Source organism: Engystomops pustulosus, chromosome 7, assembly GCF_040894005.1.
Source record: "Engystomops pustulosus chromosome 7, aEngPut4.maternal, whole genome shotgun sequence".
NCBI classification, from domain to species: Eukaryota; Metazoa; Chordata; class Amphibia; order Anura; family Leptodactylidae; genus Engystomops; species Engystomops pustulosus.
In genome coordinates this window covers 101,915,470-101,936,683 of record NC_092417.1, presented here as the reverse complement: position 1 = coordinate 101,936,683, position 21,214 = coordinate 101,915,470, and the positions used below count along the sequence as shown (strand labels likewise).

Genomic DNA, 21,214 nt, shown 5'->3' with positions numbered 1-21,214 from the left:
CAGATTTGATCTTTTATTACACATTACAAAAAACCACGCATCCAGTCTTTACAATAATACACAAGTATCTGATGATCGACAAGTGCAGATTGATACAAAAGGCACACGAGGTGAGACAACTCCAAAAGTTGGAGGATAGAAAAACAAGGTGTACACAAAGCGTAATGATTACATCCAGGAGACATGTACCTTATACAAAACGTAGATAAAATATTATATATATAAGCACCATGGAAAGTGCTGTTATGCATCAGCTTCACATAAAAGGGGCAGTATCTGTATATTACAAGTAATCCTGGCTGATCCCAAGTCCTGGACAGAAAGTTCTCCAGTCATCAGAGTGTATGATATGAATATTTTAACAATCCGTGGCAGATAAAGTATGACTGATTTTACACCAATATTGAGATCACAACTTCATGAACCGCTACAATTACATATAAAATTTTAAAAAAGGGAAACGCTGAAAAGTTAAAGAAAAACACTTTACTCAAATACAAGTCTTATTATTCCACCACAGGTCCTTCTACGCTGATGTAGCTAAAAACTAAGGGCTCTTTCACATTGGCATTGATGTTCAGCTTCCGTTTTTTTTGTTTTGCGGACATGGAGACAAAACACGATGGATGCGCAACTGAAGGTTTAACATTGCAGTGAAAACATCACGCCTGGTTTTTCAGCCCCAGTGGAAGAAAACCCACAGATTTTTGCAGACCCATAAGACTATAGCCTTCCATGATCCGCATCCGTGAAAAAAATAGGACATGTTTTAGCATTGTTTCCATGGGCAACGGATCAGTGAAAATACAAGCCAATGTGAAAACACGCATAGAAATCAATAGCTTTGTGAGGCAAACAGACCACATTCGGTTTTTGTTGCGCATTAAAAAAAAAATACATTGATGCAAAACTGACTGCTCATGTGTCCATAAAGAATTGAGATTTTTTTTTTTTTTGGAATCTCATGTGTCCAACTGGCTTGAACAAGCCAAATCTGAGTAAGACTTGTTGCATCTTTCTTCTTGCAAAACAAATATACATAGCACAATAGACTATCAACGAGTCAAACTTCTGACCAATGTAGATTAGGAAACTCGTACAAAAATATCAGTCATGGGACCTAATGGAAACCATCAGTAGTTATCACCCAAGACCAGAGGGGGAGAGGGGGGGACACTTTAAAAGATTTGATCCTATTAGGTTATGTTCAACCAATTTAGCCCCTGGAGTAGGTCCATTACCAAATTAGTCACCTAGTCCTATAAACAAGCAGTAGAAGCTTTTCTCATGAACCAAATGTCTTGGTCCAGGCCTGTTCAGTCTGTGCAATGAAGACCATAAATCAGCCATATTTCCCAGAAGAAAAGCTGCTTCAGGACATGGACTCAATATCAGTACTACTGTACCATACAGAAAGCCGTTCTGTTCATAATGCCACTGTAGAGGTAGGGAGTCAGTATCATATACAATATTGCCCTTTGATCATCGTAGACATTCAGTGACATTGTTGCGCCACTAGCAAGTCCAGATCCTCCCCCATAGCACAAGTCAGAACGCTGGACCAAACGCTCCTTGTTCTGCTTGCAGCATCGCACAAGCCGCAGTAATCCTGCAGCCCCCGAGATTGTATCAGCCACCTGCTAGGAGGATTCTAGCAACGGAGTAGGCAAGTATTGTTTTTTTCATGACCAACTCGAGGCCCTGTAACAATGGGTTACTGGGGGCACTCTAATTACTAACTCCTGTGGGGGACAATTACTATTGGCTACAGAGGGTAGTGTGACTACTGGTGGCACTGACTATATTGGCTACTGAGTGCCCCGTTATTATTGGATTATATGGCTATATCGGTTAAAGTAAACACTTACTAAATTGGCTATTGTGGGGGCATAATAGTGATTTTAAAGGGGAGCAGGAGAACAGTATGAAACTGATCATCTCCTCTAGCTTCTAATTACAAAGTGATGAACCTAAAAAAATTTTGCCACGTGTTACTAAATCTGCAGAGACAAGTTGTGGCTGGAAGAAGCTGACATGGCAGCCAGATTGAAGAAAATAAATGAGACTCCTCTGATCAAAGATGCCATCTATGGGTCACCATATTTAGAATAAGTGCTGGTATTACCTATGGAATGACAATTCTGCAGCATCTCCTCTCAGCGCGACTCTTATCTTCTCCTAGGAGGGCTACCTACATGGTGACAGTCTTTTACCATGTCACATTTATTATCCAGAATCATATATTGTGATAAGTCAGGTTCATTACAAGACTGACTGTCTCACTCTGCTTGGATCTAGTAACATAGCACATAGCTATGTAGTAAGCTTAGGTTTGGTAGATTTTACATACTGTTTCCATGTATTCAAAAGTTTCAAATCATTTAAAAACTCTCCACCACGGGGGGCAGGGGATAAAAAAAAAAAAAAATACCAGCCAGGGGCCCCGAAATTCCTAGTGGCGGACCCGACTATAATGCCATATCCAGGACCAGCAGTGTTCCATCTGGGAAATACAACAGACCCATGGTCCTGATTTTAGAGTATGGAAACAGGCATATGAAATCAGCCTTAAAAATCTGTAGATTCTGGAAAAAAATAAATAAAAAACAAACTGAAAATATTTGGTCCTGTTGCAGAAAACATTCTGATACCATAAACCACCAGTTAGGTCCATCTGATATGTAGCAAAAATAATGTGATACCAAGTCATTTAAGCGATTTACTTCCAGTTAAAAATGCATGGAAGACTGTAGAACAGAAAGCTGTACAGTCAGTACAGAATATACACATGATGGAGTGAATAGGAAGTACAAAACCAAACCTGCAAATACAGAGCTGGATAGAATCCCCCTGTATACCAATGTCCAACCCCAACACATTGTAGTCAGCAAGTCAACCAGGCCTGAATAAGTCAGGTGTACAGAGGAATTAAACCTGCCAGAAGCTCACCAAGCTGCCACCACCAGCTGCCCACGCCTTTACTAAGCTTTCTAAAGGTGAACCACACATGACCCACCAACCTACCAGAAGAGCAACTACAAGCCAAGTTCTTTTTAACATGTTCCTTATCCACTGAACCCCTTGGTGTGTGATATGCTGTCTGAGAACTTTGAACCCCCTTTTTAGACGCGCTCAATGCAAGTCCTGCTGGCATCACTAGTTGGTGGGAAAGTCTGCAGCCAAAGAGAGTAATTCCTGGACGGAAATCTGCCATCAAAATCCATCATGATAAAGCAGTGACACCTACTCATAGATCCAGGCATGCGACTGTGGTTGTCTTCTTATATTTGCTATCCATGGTCTTCTTCCTTCCAAAATCAACTTTTATAATTATGCCAATGAGCCTGAAGGGCTATTGTGACCTAGCTTTACATGGTCTCTTAGTGCGGAGGAAGCAACGGGAAGGGCAAGACCGTGTAACAGTCTGTAAAGCCAGATAGATCACAGAGGGGCTAGGGCAACCATTCAGGCTCATTAGTATAATTAGCAAACAGCTTTGTATCCGGAGTTAATCCAGAATTAAAATACTTGAAACAATATAATGAGATTAAGCATTAAAAAAAATTTAAATTCCATGTCTTATTCTGGAAGATTGTGGTGGGACAAGGGGAGAAATGACTGTAGAATACGGCAATTCCATATCACCAGCTGCTTGCGAGATGGGAGAGGCCCCAGCAAGGCTTCAAGCTCAACAGGTCTACACATTGGGTCGAAAGAACCAAAATGCAGAGATTAGAGTTGGGCCTAGTATAGCACATATAGCCCGGTGACAAGGGCAATCATTTTTCTTGCTTTACTGCTATGGTTCCCATCACACTGGATTCTTTTTTATCTTTTCCCAACTGCATCCCCGGGTTTGACTCCTTTCTATGATCCAGAAGCAGAGGGTAGATTCTCTGGCAGTAGTACCACTCGAGACCCTCAATTACAGCTTATGTGGGAAGGGCAATCAGGTGACTTAGCTAGTGATAGGTTAGAGGCTAAAGGTTCCCTTTATGTGAAAGGTGAAGGTCTCAGCTGTAAAAGTCATGCAAATAACATTAAAAAGGATGGGATCGTCCCTATACTTCGTGTAACCTTCCAGGGACTGCTATGGAGTGTTGTTCTTGCATTAATGTCGCCTCAGTCTAAAATGGCTTTCCTAATCTTTAGGACGGCCGAGAATCCTGTATGGGGAGGACAGTTATCGTCTTATAGAGTTGGCTCACAAAATCAAATATTTTTTTTTTTTTTTAAATAAAATCCATGTACATTAAAATCTCTTTTACAGGTCAGTTTAAAACCACACAGAAAAGTGGTCTTAAATAAGATGCAATATGTGCCTAATACACGATAATTGCCAAATCAAATCACTGGAAATTTAGATTGGATAAGAAGTTAAGGAACAGTTTTGCTGTACTTTTCATATAGTGAAATTGTAGCATTAAATGATGTGCCAACTATGCAGCATGTGGATGTGTCAGAAATGTGAATGTCAGACATAGGGATGTGTCGTTCGCGAGCAACGTGAGCCGATAGCTCACTTAACCCCGCCCCTAACCGGCTCACCACACCCCCTTTAACCCAATACAATCGGGGTTAAAAGTGGAGTGGGGTGATTGACTGGCCTGCGTCTCCCTATTATATATTTTATAGGGAGCCGTTCAGGAGCCATTTGAGCCCATGATCCCACAACTACAGAATTAAAACTGTAAATCAAAACTCAAATCATAAATTACATCTCTCACAAAAAAAAAAAAAAAACTGCCTACAAAAAGCATATACTTCATTATTTAACAAGCCAACTACGAGGCACAGATAAACCTTCATTTCACTGATTTTTGCTTCTTTTTTTCTTTTTGATTCGGTGATCCTTCAAAATTCAAACTCATTTAATTGATAGATTCACTTTGACATAAAAGTGTCAAAATATTGCTTAAAATAGCTGTCATTCTCAGCCCATAGTGTTAAATATTGCATATGTATAACATCATGTATGTATAGCATCATATTGCTATAATCTCTGCGTTATGAGAATTATTGTACGGATATGAATAAGATAAACCGCAATCACATAAAACCCCAGGAGAAATACTGTACACATACTGGTTGTGCTAAAACCAACTACTACCAGCAGTCCAAGTGCATTCTCCTGTGGGCAATGTAAATTTCTGTGTTCAGAATATCCGAGGTCCAAGTTATTGTCCAGCTTTGAGTGTGCATGTTCCCATGATAACCCCTCCTGTCACTGCCATCATTCATGATAATAGTGACACAAAATGGCTGCTGAAGCACTTGTATCTTCAACTTCGGATAAAAAAAATTTGATTCCATAGAATCTGGTCATTCCAATCAACTTTCAAAATGAATATTAAATTAAGTTAAATATATATATAAAAAAAAAAAAATTACCTCAGATTTTACCTTTTAGACCACCCTGCTGAATGTCTCCTCTGCCACATCGTCCATGAATTAGTCCTATTAATGGTCAGAAAAGCTAATTAAATACAGGATTAAAAGTATTGGATTAAAAGTAATAGTAATGTGCCAGAACAAGTGCCATTTCTGGGGATCTGCCTGGTCCCGGCTTTTGTTTGGTCCAATATCCATATAAGAGCTTTCCATGGAAGGATCTGCTACATTCACTCCTCCACAAAAGTCAGCAACCGGCCTGCCCTTATAAACTGTATGACAGGAATGTGATGAGGAATCTGATGAACTTCCATCTTTGTTCCCAATACTCTCCTATGGAAATTAGTTCCGGTCCAGAAGGAGGAAAAACCATCCGAGTAAGTCCTGGCAGATTATGCATCTAAACGCTGGATCTCAGGACGGCAATCTACATCCCTTGACTCGCTACGTGCCCTCATGTAGTCACTGGACTGACGCATATTCTGGGATCCGCTGCCAGATTTCCATTTCCTAAACGCCAAGTAGGTGTTCACGGAATAGGAGAGTGTGGCCAAGAAGCCAAAAACCTACAAAAGAGCAGAAAGATCTTTGATTAGTGGGGATAATCCAGTAATAAGTAAAAGGACAACCATCAGCTGTAATCTATGGTGCTGTTCACTTTCCCTGCAGCGCCATCACAGGTGAAAATAAGAACTACAACATTTCTATAACAAAAGACTGTGAGGACCCCACAAATGATAAATGGAGGAATCCGCATGGTATTATTGTGCCAGAGGATTCCTCCATATGTCTAAGGTAATGAACCTACCCAAATCTAACCGTAAGGAAGAAGAGATCACCCGTAGGTGTCATCCCAGGTTTGCTGGTTATCGCCAATCCCAGGATAGGGAATAATATAAATTTGTAGTGATCTGTAGAAAATTGGGGTCCCATTCAATTAGTGCTGGAGATAGCCCGGCACCTTTCTCAGCAATTTGCAACACTCACGCTCTATGAAAGTGCCAGAGATAGACAATCCATGTGCTCAACAATATCGGATGCTTTCACAGTAGTGAATGGAGATGCGAGAACGGAAACCCCATCCTTCAGATCACTGGGGGTCCCAAACTGACGACCTTTTCATCCCCAATACTTTTGATAGGAAATTATTAAAACGTTGGCACAACCTCCTAAACATATGACCCCTTATTCAGGATCCGCATCTAGAAGGCAGCAGTTTCCTAAATGGTATTTATTGTGCCCATTTTGTTTCTGCAGAAGTGAATTACTTCATTACTAGATGTAAAGATGGAGAATCCCTTGAAGAATGTTACATTAAGCTCAGCTACACAGCTAGGGGTCATATCAGGCTCTTTATAAGACGGCCACCAGGTGGCAGCAAAGACCAGTTTGCTGCACCGCATAGACATCTGTTGTCCTGGATCTGTACTCAGCATCTGTTGCCAAGTAACAGAATACTTCCAGAGTTTAGTTAACTATTAATGTACCAAAGTCATCAGCGATCAATACTATTGTGTTTACTTTGACCACGTTTACACTTCTGTAATTCAAGACTGGCCTTTCCGTTTCACTTGTGTGGTGATCACATGAGGAGGCAGCGCTAGTAGCAGATTGCTGCCGCTGCATGGCTGGGAATTAACTGTTTGCTAGAACTTGAAGAAAACGCATACAGCCATGAAGACCAGAAGATGCAGCAAATCAACGGTTAATGGCACATTCCTTTTTGTCTTTTCACTGGAAAAACTTCAGAAAGTGATTTTTTTCTTACCGCTGCAGAAATTTCCGCCCCAGATCTGTGGTTCAGCGATGCCAAAATTACAGAGGCAATGAAGAAAAACACAGCGCTCAGCCCAGTGTTCACCAAATCCTAAAAACAAAAGTGCATAGGAGACAATGAAAGCAAGCCTTATTTATAACCCAGAAACATTGTCCAACAGGAACCAGAACTAGCAGTACGTGGGCAAACGTGGCAGCACAGGGCGCCAGTGGTCAAACCATGGGACAACGCAAAAGGCTAAAATCATCAGTCAGGAATCTGTAGCCCCACTACATGGATGATTCGGCCTCTTTGTACTACACAAGTCACGGACACTACCGTTCTTGGCAAAGGAAATCCCAATGTGGCAGCAACAAGGTGACAATGCCCATCTTCCAAAAGGAACATCAGCAATAAATATGATGGGATCTCAGGGTACCCCTAATAGAGATCTCTGAGCACTCTGAGTACCTCAAGTGCTTTTACCTGGACACACATTTGTTACCGATTACCAACATTGTAACCAGATCATCAGTAAAAACTGAAAATCATGTGAATAAGACCATACACCATTTTTAGTTGTCAGTAATGGCCCATTGTTGTTGCAGTGCCAAAAAGGTTGTCATGGGTGTTGGGGGTTATAAATTCATTTGCCAGTTTCACAATATCTGACAACTTTCCAGGCTCACTAGTACGAGTTATGAGCTTTTGATTAGAATGTGGATCAAACAAAACTATGTACAGTACCAAAATATCTACAATTTATACATGACACAGCAAAGAATGGTCTGGAATGGATGCCAACAGGGATTATATACAAAGGGCGGTGGACAATGTTGTGCTACGTCTATAAAATCCTTGTTACCAACAAGACCTGGGACAATGTGTTGCTTCCCACAATTCCAACATATGTGGTGGTGATGGACTGCAGGGGGCACCACATACTTTTTTGCTGTTATGTGTGGGTTGGACTTTTATGGGTAGATCCACAGGGACCATTGCCTTTAATAGGGCGCCTGCAACTTGTGAAGTGTGAAAACCTATTGCCCAACAAAATCTTTTCTCACACGTCATTTAAACGCCCACCGTCTATTGCTACCATTTGCTATGAGCTCCTGGGTTAAGTTATGTCCAGAAGAGGCCCCATCAGGAAGCAGACACATGCCTTCCATTATATTCATTAACAGGCTGGGACAATAACTCCCATAAGTCCATCACAGAGTTTACAAGGAGCACAAGCGAATGCAATGACACACATTAGCTCATCCAAGTGCACCAAGTGAGCGAGTCTCTGGGGGGAGGGGAGCCAAAAAGGAGAACCCCCTTAAACACCACACACACCCCAAGACGCCTTGTCCTTCCACAGGCGGCAGGAATATTACACAGATGCCTCAGTGCAGACATGTGACCAGCCACCACGAGCTCAGCTGACAATGAGAATCTAAAAAATAGGGCCGGTTGCCTCAGAAATCTGCTGACTGTGTCTCAACCCTTTCTCTGAAAAAGCAGAACCCAATGTACCGTCTAAACCTCCTGCTAAACATCTGGACCTGCAGCATGGAGGGACCAAGGATGAACAATGCATAAACAAACATATTTGCCAATTAGCTCAATGGGTTCTCGGGGTCTGTACACAAAGTCTGTGTAGAGATCAGGCCCAGTTCACATTCAGTAAATGTAAGCGATGCATCAGAGCAACCAATCAAGGTTCACATCTTCAGTTTACAGGGCACTTTAAGGGAATCCAAGGGGGTCTCCCAACACCATAATTTATATATCAAACTAGTGAAAATGGTCTCATATATACCTCCCTACTGCTCCAATGTCTGGCGCATGACATGTCACCACCACTAAAATCTCCTCAGAGATCAGCGATTGGCTGCAGCAGTCACAGGTCACATCATTATCCTGCTTTCAAGTCCGTCTGCAGAGAAGTGTTGGCATGAAAGCAGTGGAGGATAAAGAAGGGAAGCATTACCGTTTTTGGCACAGAGGGCTCAAGAACCCTTTTAAAGCTGTATGTGCCGATAGAACAGGTCTTCCCTCTACCTGCATTTCCTGCTGCTGCTAGATTACACAGATAGAGGGAAGTGGGAGAGACATCTTCTGCTCATTGTAACAATGCGTGAAAAGACATCACTGAGGGGCTCTGGAAACACCCCCCAGAGGCCATCAGGCTCAGGAATATAATTATAAAAGTACATTTTATAAAGGAAGGAGGACATGGATAACAAATATAAGAAGATTACCACAATCATGCTGCCTGGATCTACACATAACCGTCCCTGGTTTATCATGCTTGAGTTTGATGGTTGATTTCCTTTAACCCCTTACCGCTCAGAATCATACTAGTACTGCGCAGGCTCCCGCTATTAGCACTCAGTGCAGTACTAGTACGGTGCTGAGCTGATGCTGGTTGCGGCATCGGGAGTTGCGGGGCTAACACCAGCGGTCGGTGTGGGCTCCAATTGTGGGCGTTTAACCCGGTAAATGTCGCAGTCAGCGCGACCGCAATATTTAAACTCCTTTTCGGGAGGACTTTCCCCCATGATGTCCCCCACGCCGTTTTCGGGGAGGCCATTGTTACTATGACATCTACATAAGTATTGCAGAGTATTATCATGAACAGAAGAGATAAAGTAAAATAAATAAATTAATATGAATAAAAATGTCCATAGGCCCCATAACATATAAAGAGACATATAATGCACAAAAAAAAAAAAAAAAAAGTCTAAATCATAACCCCACATATAAAGTATCACCGCCTCTGTAACAACCCGTAGGGTTAAAAGTAAATAACTATTGAACCCGTACAATGAACGCCAAAAAAAAAAAAAAAAAAACTGGGGCTGTGCTTTAAGCTATAAAATGGCTGCTTCCTTAAGGGGTTAAAAGGTACATATTTCATTAGACCCGACATCAACAATTTCATAGACCTTGTTCAACGCCATGTTGTAAAAGAAGTGAATCCCAAGTCATGGATTTGGCATTCCTGCTACCCAGGGCATAGCACCAGGTACTGGTCCTTAGAAGAAGCCGCAAACACAACAGGTGGGGGAGGTTTCACCCCTGACTTCTGCCTCTGCCATTAGAAAGGCCAAATGGTAAGCCGAAATGCTAGAGAGTTTTAAGACTTTCGTCTGAGACAGATGGGTAATGGCACCATACAACATCAAACACCAGGTTTACTGGAAACATTTGTTAGTTCAGTCATGCAGTGCCAGACTATCCAACACTTGAAATGTGCAAAGAGTGCAAAGAAGATCAACATAACATTAAGATTTTGACCAAGGCCTTTAGAAAGTAAAAGGTACTGAAATGTAGGAAGGACTTGGGACAGAAGAAGAAAACATTTCTCCTGGGACTTACCGTCAGGATCCAGTTGATGTGGGGGACTCGTTCATGCAGAGACAAGCTGAACATGAGCAGCAGCACACCAGTCACTACAAATGCACTGCAGCTGACAAACTCAAAGAAGTATAAGCCTTCACACGGCGAGCACTCCATTATCGTCTCAATACAGATAAAAGCCAGGAGAGCCAAGACCTAGGAGGACAAAGAAATAATAAGCCAATATAGACATACATGTAGAGCTTGCACATATAACGGGGCGACCCCACTCTCTACCACCAGTATGAAGCTCCAACTATGAGCTGGATCACACACACAGCAGCTGGGGGATGGTGCAGCAATTGATTACTTCTGCCTCTCAGAGAAAACACTGTGATTACATCATTCTCTGGTGCAGTGCATAACTAATGTGAGAGGAAAAGCAAAGCCAGGCAAAGGATTGAGAGAGCTTCATTATCACAATTTTATAATTCAGCAAAACCACTCACACCAATCACAGTGATTAAACAAGATATGTTTCTGAATCAGCTTGGCTACAGCATTCTTAAAGAAAATGTACCATTTGATTTCATGCATTATGAACCAAATATACCTTAAGTCTTCCCCATTGTAGGAGGTAAGGAGTAGTATACTACCATCCACTGCACTACTGCTGCTCTTATGATGAAAGGAAAGCTTGAACAGAGTTGGAATTTAATAGGCAATGCCATAAATGGCTGATAAACGTGGCTATAGGGCCATACATGGTGCTTGCATATACATGAAAAAGGGTTTGGACATGCTGAAATCGAAAGTCTTACATTGCCAGTGATAAATCTGGCTCAGAGAAAGTCTATTGTTTTCAATGTAAATCTGCACTGGTGGACCATGCAGCAAACACTGAAAAATAATCCCCCATGTCTGACCACTTGCATATCTGCTTCTGTAGCTCCTGATGCAATTTGTAAGAGGAGATCATCTTTACAATAAATCCAGTTATTGGTTCTAGGTGCTACATAAAGCCCGAGAAGTAAAGATCCCCCACCAGCCTCTAAAAGTGACTCATCTCAGCCAAAAACTGATTCTTCTCTTCTCATTTGCATATGGCTTTGGAGTAGTTTTTTTCTTTTTAAGTAGGTAAATGGACAGGGAATTCTAGAAAGGACATTTCACACCCTTCCTGTGCGAGATAGTAGTTTTGTGGGGGGAAGTGACCCTATAAAAATTAGTGCTTTGTCAGATATTGTAATATGAGAATAGCACACTGCAGAGTGTGTGCTATTTGCTTGATGATATCATTTTTACAACTTTGCTTTGACTCCACCACTGTAATGCAGTTACTGTCCTCAATCACAGGAAAATTCTCTTTAAGGAGACGGCAAACCTTTCCCACAGATGCCCTTTTTCTTTCCGGATTTGTACTTTCCAGTGTCAGCCTTTATTATTCCGTGCTGTGTACTGGTGAGCAGGAGAAAAAATAAAAAAAACAAACAAATACAGTGAAACTAATTTGAAAAAAAAAAAAAAAAAAAAATTTTCTTGTGGGCTCAGTTTTTACGCCTCATCCTGTGTACTCCTTCTCAGCACCTTCAGACAGCTGAAGAATCCGGAGGGTGACAATTTACTTCACTGATCAATTGTCAGTTTGATCAAAGAGGATAGAAAATATACAGGCATCATTAGGTTTTAACAGATTTTTAAAAATAACCTTTTGTTTAAAAAGGGTATTTGGTTCACCAATAACTTATCACTGGTGTATGGACCTGTGTAAGGTATTTTTTTGGAGGGGATTTTTTATTACTGAGGTTTTCCTTGCTACCATTTTGGGAACCGTACAACGCTTTGATAAATGTTTTTATTCCAATTTTTATGATTTGCAAAAAAGTGATTGGGTGCCATTTCATATTACTGGGTTCACCATAGAAATATCAATTTTTATATTTCAGGAAAATAAAAATAAATTGCCTCTTCACATCAGTCATGACTTTCAGGAAGCCCATCTAAAAACCAACATATGTATCCCATACAGAACAGATTCCCAACTGTAGACAGCAATGTCTCTGCATCTCTTCAACCTTCCTTATCCTGATCTCAATCACAGACTGCCACAGACTGACTACCCCACTAAACTACTAATCCCCTCAGGCAAGGTTTGAAATGTACTTTCTAAAATACCCATTTATGTAAAATTTCACCCATTTACCTATAAAAAATTTTCATGAGATGAGTCAAGTTTGGGGTTGCAGAAGTAGGGTCCCTTCAGATACTGTAGAAGAGAATAGAGGGGGGAGAGAACGAGAGATAAAGGCAGCTAAATACATAGTTGGCAGTGTTTGCTGCTGATAAAGATCAAGTTCCGATCTATCTTGTGAGACACTGAAGGGGTTAACTGTGGATGGGCGGTACATTTTTCCTGGGTTTTCCTACTATGAAAGGCCTTAGTGCTGAGGTTGTGTTGTCCAGCACCTTGGACACAGGTGGTGGGAGCAGCCTAATCAGGCTGCATAAAGCTGCTGAGCAGAGCTGAGAGCGTGGTCTCTCTGAAAGGAGGCTGGAGAGCACACTACAGCCCTGACTTCTGTGCCTGGAACAGCGACATCTTTTGTGTTAGTGGTGAGTTAGAGAAACTCTGTTTAGTTAGCACCCAGACGGGTAGGTTATTGTTTGTTTTGACGCCTGAATGTAAAGGCTGTTTTATTTTGTACTTGCTCCTGGAATAAACACAGGCGAGACCTGTTTTGAACTAAAAACTTTGGTGTCACTGTCTTTGACTGAATCACTAATCACCGCTACCACGGTCTCTACTGGGCCAAATCTCCCACAATCTTTTAACTACCTTTATGTTGAGTTCTGTAGCTCCAAGAATCACAAGCTTGATGGGATCAAAGAGAAAAAAAAAGAAGAAAAAAAAAAACCCCACAAGATTCTTATCTTTAATATGAAAAAAAAAAAATTTTTTTTTTAGGTACGTTAGAGCCAAAGCTTCTGAATGATCTCATTTGAAAATTAGGTGAAAAGTGTCATGCCTGTTTATTTGCCTGACTTTAATTGAGATGTCACTAGAGGTCTCATTAACCCCCCAAAATAATCGCCAAGCGTAAAAAAAGTACTAGAGATCGATCACTGTGTTGTGCCTGGCAGGCAGGAGTAATCAATTGCTGCACCATACCCCAGCTGCTGTGTATGAGTGATCCAGCTAAGGTTGATTAGTCCTGTCTGGACTGTTCAGGAAGCTTGGTGTAACATGCAGGCTGAAGGCAACCCAGCTTTCCCAAGATCCTGAATTTATAATTGTTTTTTCAGCAAAACCACTCAGTTCAAGGATTAAACCAGATATGTTTCTGCACAAGTATAGCTACAGCATTCTCAAGGTATTAAGCAGAAAACAAGCCCTTAGCTGTTCTGTACACAGAAACATGAAGAGGTCCTGAAGACCAGGACTTTACAAGTTCATGCCATGGGAATGTAGTAAACATCTGGAGGATGAAGGAGTCTTCATAAAAAATACTACATTCCCATCCTACAGCGAGTTATTTGAGATCTTCCTTGCTAAATATAAGATGTGTTAGACTCCATGCAGAGCTGTAGACGTCACCCAATATATTCAGCCCAGCAGTGGAGGGGGACACCACCAGGGAGTTGTTGTCAAGAAAACAAATGTGAGGTTCTGAGAACATAATTACAGGTTTCCGTCCTCCTCGGATAATTAATAGACCATACGCTGCAAACAGCAAGAATATTTACAACCTCCAATATATACAGAGATTACCTCTGAAAACCTACCGTCAGATGAGGGAAATATGAGGGGTCTTATGCAAACCTTTGGAAATATTTCCAAAAGGTTTTATAGTCCACATGTCCCTGAATGACATGTCCCGTCATAGTGTGCACCATGGGCAGAGTGCATGGACGTGCCTCTGCACGCTCTGTTACACATGAACGGGAGAAGGAAGAGGAGTCGCATGGATCATCAGGGTGCATTAAAGCATTTTTCTATGAATTTTACTTTGGATAGGGTTTACAAACGCCTTTTCACGCCACTACACCATTATTTAAATGGGCCGGTTCAAGGTTTATGCATATACTACATTAATGATGAAAAATCCAGGCTTTGAAATATGTTTTACAAGCATTTCATTATATTATAAGAATGAAGATTGGCTTTTACGTCCAGAAGTGATGGGCACCATCATTCTTCAGAGGGATCATTGTTCATTTGTAGATAGACCCTTGGGGCAATTCATCATAAGCATCTGAGAGAAAAACTATCCCAGTTGCTCATGAAAACCAATCGGAGCTCTGCTTTCATTTTCCCACAGCAGTTTATAAACTGAAAGCCGAGCTCTGATTGTTTCCCATTAGCCATTTAGCGGACACTTCTAATAGATCTTCCTCCATGAATAGCTTGTCTTTTCATATCCATAGAGACCATAATTTAGGACCATATATTGGGTGGGGATGGATAAGTGCTGATTTACCAATATATACGTTTTTCAGGTGTCAGCTTTCTACAGAACTTTGCTTCCCGTGTCGTCCCCTGGTCCGAGGAGGTCATTCTTTGGATAAAGTTGAACTGGAACCTCCAGTCGGACACAGGCCTGAGTAAACACGAGAACCAAAGTGATGAGGGAAAATGGGAGTTGGAGTAGGGAAAGTGCCCACCCCTAGCCGTCTGGGGCTGGCCCCTTTTAATTCTATATGTCTATCTACCATATGTATGGGAATATATAAGCATGTTGAGTGTCACCATTTACTAATAACGCTTTGATTTCTATGTATCCCAGGTTCCAGCTGGTTTTACTTTTATTTCCGCCCCCCCCCCCCCTCACAGTCAGTGAACAGTTTGCCTGGACATGACACTGAAGCATGTGGTCTCCCCCTTTCTTACCCGGCGCTGCTCACAAGGCGGATGTATAACAACCAGCAACCGGACAAATATTTCTATTCAAGATAAGGATTTCCAGCATTAAAATAAGTAAAAATAAAGCCTTGCGTTTCCCACAACAGCCTAAAGAATCAAACTCATAATAAATGTTATTTTTCAGGCAGTTTTATTGCTACTATTTTGGTGCTTCTTTTATTATGCGAGGTTAAACAAAAGTCAGCAACTAGTGTTTTTACTTTGGGAACTAAACATCAAGCTGTATTTCTAGATCAGATTGTAACAGATAAAACAAAAAGATCTTATTTCCCCTTTTCTTGAAAACATACTTTTATTAGTAGCTGCTTGTATTGTCAATTGTCAGTATAAGAGACATGTTCTGAGGGCCTGGGGCATTTTCGGGTGTCCTGCTAAAAAGACGACCCCCCACAATTATTTTCTTTTACTGCTGCAGGAAGGTTCTCTGTGGACAACCATTGACAGGATAGGTATGGTCACAAAGATATTATCTACTTATTACACACCCACAAAATACGTCATAAAAATGGACTAGATGGGAATATTTACATGCAATGCAAAGGTGGACTTGTGCCCCCAGTGCCAGAAAAATTTAGTGCAACCTGTGACATGAAGTTTTCCAAACTAGTTTAAGAACTAAGAATATCTAAGAATATCAGTATGATTCTCTTTCAAATGGACTGGATTCTTATGATGAAGTCCTATGCCTTAGGCCAACTTCTATGAGATTTCTGCTTAGGTAGCTTCTGAATTATGTACAACATATTTACACACCTCAAATTGAAGGCCCATTGTCACCATTGCACATTAGAATTTTGTTTTATCATCCTATTGGAACATATAGTCTTTCTCCTACAACACAATCCATTGGAGGAGACTTACTGGCTGTAAATCACTACTAAAGTAACAAAGAACGAAGGTGGTTCCTGTAGTCATGGCCAACCCAAAAGGGCTATGTACTACACAGTAAATTTCAAATATGAACAACTGAACTCAGCTTTTTATTCCCTTAATTGGGGATCTTACCTACCCAATAGACACCAGGGAATTGCAATGCCACAAGAGGGTATTTAGATGCAGGGCTAGAGCAGTGAGGGATAGCTCCATCTCCTGCCACCCAGATCAATGCCCGCATCATGCAGACATCATGCAGCTCTTGCCCATGACATATGTAGACATAGTCTCGAAATTCTGCACAAGATTAATGTGTTGCTTCTAAAAGTCTAAGGAAACCGAGCACGGGATCATAGATGGATCCAACTTCACATTCCTCAGTCTGCACTGCTTTTCCCCTGGTTCAACCACAAGCCATTTATTTCTGGAACAGGGAGCGCTTTCCTCCTCCAGCTGCTGGAGAGTTTAGGGCTGTCTTGTCTATATCTTAAGTGCACAGACAGCGACTTCCTGTCTACGGACAGCAGCTTGGTGACAGCCGGCAAACCAAGTCAGGAATATAAATGCAGAGCACAACATCTACATCAATCTATTCCAGGGCTGTAACCCAGTAAGGCAATTGGCAGTAGGGACACCCGATTCCTGGCACATTTACCTGCAGACACCTGTCTCATAGCTCCCTACGGGGATGAACTTACAGTCTACGCCCATGAACTGAAACTTCTCCAGGTGATACCACTACCCCTAGCACGTCCCAGCGGCAGCCTCATACACAGACAAATCAGAATACATAACAAGGAATTTACAGACCTCACACAAAGGTTCCAATACACATCAAATAGTTGGTACAGATGGCAGAAGATCAGCAACAACTCTACGAGATCACCTTGAGTTTCTCAAGTTTATGGAAAACAACCCCAAATAAAATAGAGTTCCATCCGAGTTCCCCCAAGGAAGGAATATGTAGTGAATGTAACAAGACCAGGACAGGAACAATAATTTTTTGATTTAATAGACCTCAAAAACCCTGCTCCAGATCTGAAGAGTACAAACCAAATTGGTGTGCAAAATAAACCAATACCTTATGGATGGGCAAACTAAAAGACCTGATACCTTTATCTGCGTTACCAGATAAATATTCAGCATCAAGCTGCCTACATAGATTAGACAGTGAGAGCTAGCACACAGGGGGCAGGCCTCGGGCCAATTGCACATGTGTTTCCAGAGAAACGCATGCGATAGTGTTATCGATCGCATGCGTTTCCCAGGAAACGCATATGCGATCGGTCCGAGGCCGGCCCCCGGTGCACTAGCGTTGCGTTATCAACGCGCTCTCACTGTGACGCGTTATCACCGTGATGCTAGCGAAACGTGTGAACGTACCCTAACAGACAAGTTTTCTAGATGAATATGGTAACCAGGTCCAACCCCGTGATCAGTAGATGTGCAACAGGTGTTGTGGCCAAAGTTACCATGAGGCGCTAGCCTCAACACATGTGAGGCCCCTTTAACCCACACCATTTGAGTCTGACTTGCCATAAGTGTGTTATCAAGAAGTGATGTTGCACTAGAGGAGAAGCTTGAGTGTCTGCTGTACTATATCTGATGGACACAAGTGAACTACAAGAGGGCAAGAAGCATATGAGGGAAGAACAAAATAGATATTCAGAGAATGACAAGGAGGAGAGAAAAAAAAAAAAAAAAAAAAAAAAAGGGACATGAAGGCCCAAAATGAGAAATCTGGAGGCTAAAAGAGTACAACAGTACAGGCAGTCCCCGGGTTACATACAAGATAGGGTCTGGAGGTTTGTTCTTAAGTTGAATTTGTATGTAAGTCGAAACTGTATATTTTATAATGGAAGTTCTAGACAATTTTTTTTCTTTTGCCCCAGTGACAATTGGAGTTTCAAAATTTTTGGTGTAATTGGACCAAGAATTATCAATAAAGCTTCATTACAGACACTTTACAGCTGATCATTGCAGTCTGGGGCTATAGTAAAGCATCCAGAGAGATTCACCAGAGGTCACATGGGGCAGAGGGGTCCGTCTGTAACTATGGGTTGTCTGTAAGTCGGGTGTCCTTAAGTAGGGGACCGCCTGTACATGGAAGTCAGGTTTAATTATGAGAAAACAGGACACAAGTAAAAACATGAAACTACAGCACGACATGGAGACCAAGATGGAGGTTGAAAGTGCAAAGAAACAGCAGAGAGAAAAACCTATCCCCTTCTTGGCAGAAAACTGCCATTCCCTAAGAGCAGTGGTTCTCTTCCATGGAGCATACCCCTGAGTCTATGGAGTCCAACCACAGGGAAACTTTAGGATCAGTATAATGTAATCTTCATTGCTCTGCAACATTTGCCCAGGAGAAGCCCTTATTAGCGACAGCTCAAGAGCTTAATTTCAGGATATTTTGCATTGCTGACAAGTTGGAATTCTCACTATATATCGGCTCCTTCAAGGCTGCTTTTTCACACACAATCCCTGATACGAGGAGGAATTTCCTTTCAACATAAACTGTAATTGTTACATTTTTGTATCCAGGGAACTAGTTAATCTACGATTTATTCATCATTAGACTCCAGGAATGTAGCGCCATGTGTTTAGATTTTGACCTTTAAGAAGGGCAAAAAGTTCTTCACACCAACAGCCTAGAGAAAGTTAGTAAAAGCTGCTACCATGTTCTAAAGAACTTCACAATGATATTAGGGGGGCACAAAGCATAGAGCTGCATATGCGTCATGCCATTCTACGGCCCTGGCAAGGCATGGCACCCAAGAGAAGATGTCTAGTGACAACATTTTGAAACTCTCCAGGCTGAGGTCAAACAGAAAACACATGGGAGAGATTTATCATACATAACGTGATACATATCATACATATTCTTGTAATGCGCAGAAACTGGCATAGAAGCATTGATAAATGTCCCCACAGTTTGTTCCACTCTATCTTTGGTCCATTTGGATTTTGAACATGGAACCTCATTTCATGACAAAGTCCTATAAATGGTGACGTGCACAAGAGGTATCATAATATCCACATATCTGATTTTATAGTTTAGACCTGTTCACTTGAATGATGCCAATTTACAGCACAGATGCCACATCTCTATAAAGGGACAGTGCAAATTGAGCCCTTTCTGTTCTAGAGCTGGAGAAATATGTTGGGCTATATGACCACTTAGATGTATTCCACCCTACCACAGCTCAAGGTTACTGCATCATCTTCCGTGCCCTGATATATATTTTTATATATAATTTGAACTGCTAGTTTATGATAAAAACAAACACACAGCTAGAGTGCTAAACACCATTCCCAGATGGGCATCTGAGACACTAGAGATGCCACATCAATGGCCCAAGCAATTTTGACTATATACAGCAGTTTGTAAAGGTCCCTGGGAAAACTGTGTGATAACAAACTTGGCTACAATTTATGCTTAATTTGCCTAATGTAGCAGCACTGGGGAGAGGGTACAATAACCTACTGCAGAACTGGGGGCAGTTATCGCTTAAGACATTATAACGTTATAACAGAGTTTTAAGATGCAAATAATGATAATCTTTATTTATATAGCGCCACAACATCTGCAGCAATGTAGAGATCACTAGTAAATACACAAAATACGACACTACAGAATTAAAAACAGCCATAACAAAACAAAACAATAGGAGCCAGGACCCTGCTCACAAGAGCTTACAATCTATGAGAATCAAACATTGCTTTAAAGTTTATGACACTTAAATCACACAGAAATCGCCCTGTAAACCTTCTAAGCACCAAAATTACCCTCTTCCTTTTCCCAGCAGAACAGATCCCAGTTTCTGCAGGCATAAAGAGTCACCATCATACACAATAATCCAGGTTTAGCCAACACAAAGTAGTAAATCAGTGGTGAACAGAAGCAGCATAAAGACAAGTCATGTGAGATCTGTGAAGGGCACCGGATCACACCACTCCAGGGTCATGCCCATTAACTGCCCGGCCTACATGAGGGTCAATGACCACAATGATAAATTACAGGGCCCCAGAGCAGAGGGTGGAGGTCACAGGTGGTGGCAGGGAGGAGGCTCTCCTCATTATCTCCACATCACAGGTGTGTATGCCACCCAATGGCAGGAGGTGCTCTCCTCTGCTTGTTACTACTCACTCCTTTCTGCTTGTCCCTGTGTGACCCCGATCTGTGGCACCCCCTTACACCGTGTCCCCCATGTGTTTTACCTGTTGCACATGTAATAAGCCCCCTCCCCTTACCCCATCACTCACCACTTGACTGCATTTCAGGACCCCACAGAGTGATCGGATGTAGTCCACATCACAGTGGATGCCCCTCCAGCCCCGGTTCTGCCGCACTGGCTCTGTGGTGGGCTGGTAAGGGCTGCTGGCCCCCGACACCATAGAGGCTGTAGATGCCTCCGCCTCAAAGCCATCCATGTCCTCTACCGCTCTCATGCCTGGGGCTCCAGGGACGGGTCAGTGCTGGGGGCCACACTCCCCACAATGCATAGCGATTGCCAGTCACTGGGGGGAGGTTAGGAGCCCCTCATTGCTCCCCACATGTCAATCATCCGTGCTGCTGCGGCAACCTGCAGCAAAGCGACAAGCACAGAGCAATGTCCGCTCAGCGCGGCCAGAGGATACCGCACCACACCCCCACAGGGCGGACTCTGTCCCCGCTCCGAGCTGCCCTGGGCCCCGGTTCTCTCTCTCCGCGATGACGCGCTAATAGCAGCGCGATCCCGACATTGACGCGCTCTGCAGGTAAGCTGCGCCCGGACCAATGGCAGGCGAGCTTCTTTGTGACGTAACGGGCAGGATCATCACAATAGCCCCGCCCAGACGCCCGATGGGACCTTTTTATGGCGTGCACTGTTACTGGGTGGCATCTCCTGCCAAGGCTGTGCTGCTGCAAGTTATTACAGGAAACCTACCGTGAGGAGTCT

The 21,214-nt window shown here is 42.3% G+C and overlaps 1 protein-coding gene across 1 annotated transcript; it reads right to left on the bottom strand.

Annotated features, from left to right (window-relative positions):
• On the bottom strand, positions 1 to 21,094 carry CMTM4 (CKLF like MARVEL transmembrane domain containing 4). The gene is made up of 4 exons (XM_072117483.1): positions 20,538 to 21,094; positions 10,517 to 10,693; positions 7,160 to 7,258; positions 1 to 5,957 (listed from the first exon to the last, which is right to left on the bottom strand). Exons 1-4 carry the CDS (start codon positions 20,721 to 20,723, stop codon positions 5,784 to 5,786), a joined length of 636 nt encoding a protein of 211 aa, XP_071973584.1. The 5' UTR covers positions 20,724 to 21,094; the 3' UTR covers positions 1 to 5,783.
• Between the last annotated feature and the right edge of the window lie 120 nt (positions 21,095 to 21,214).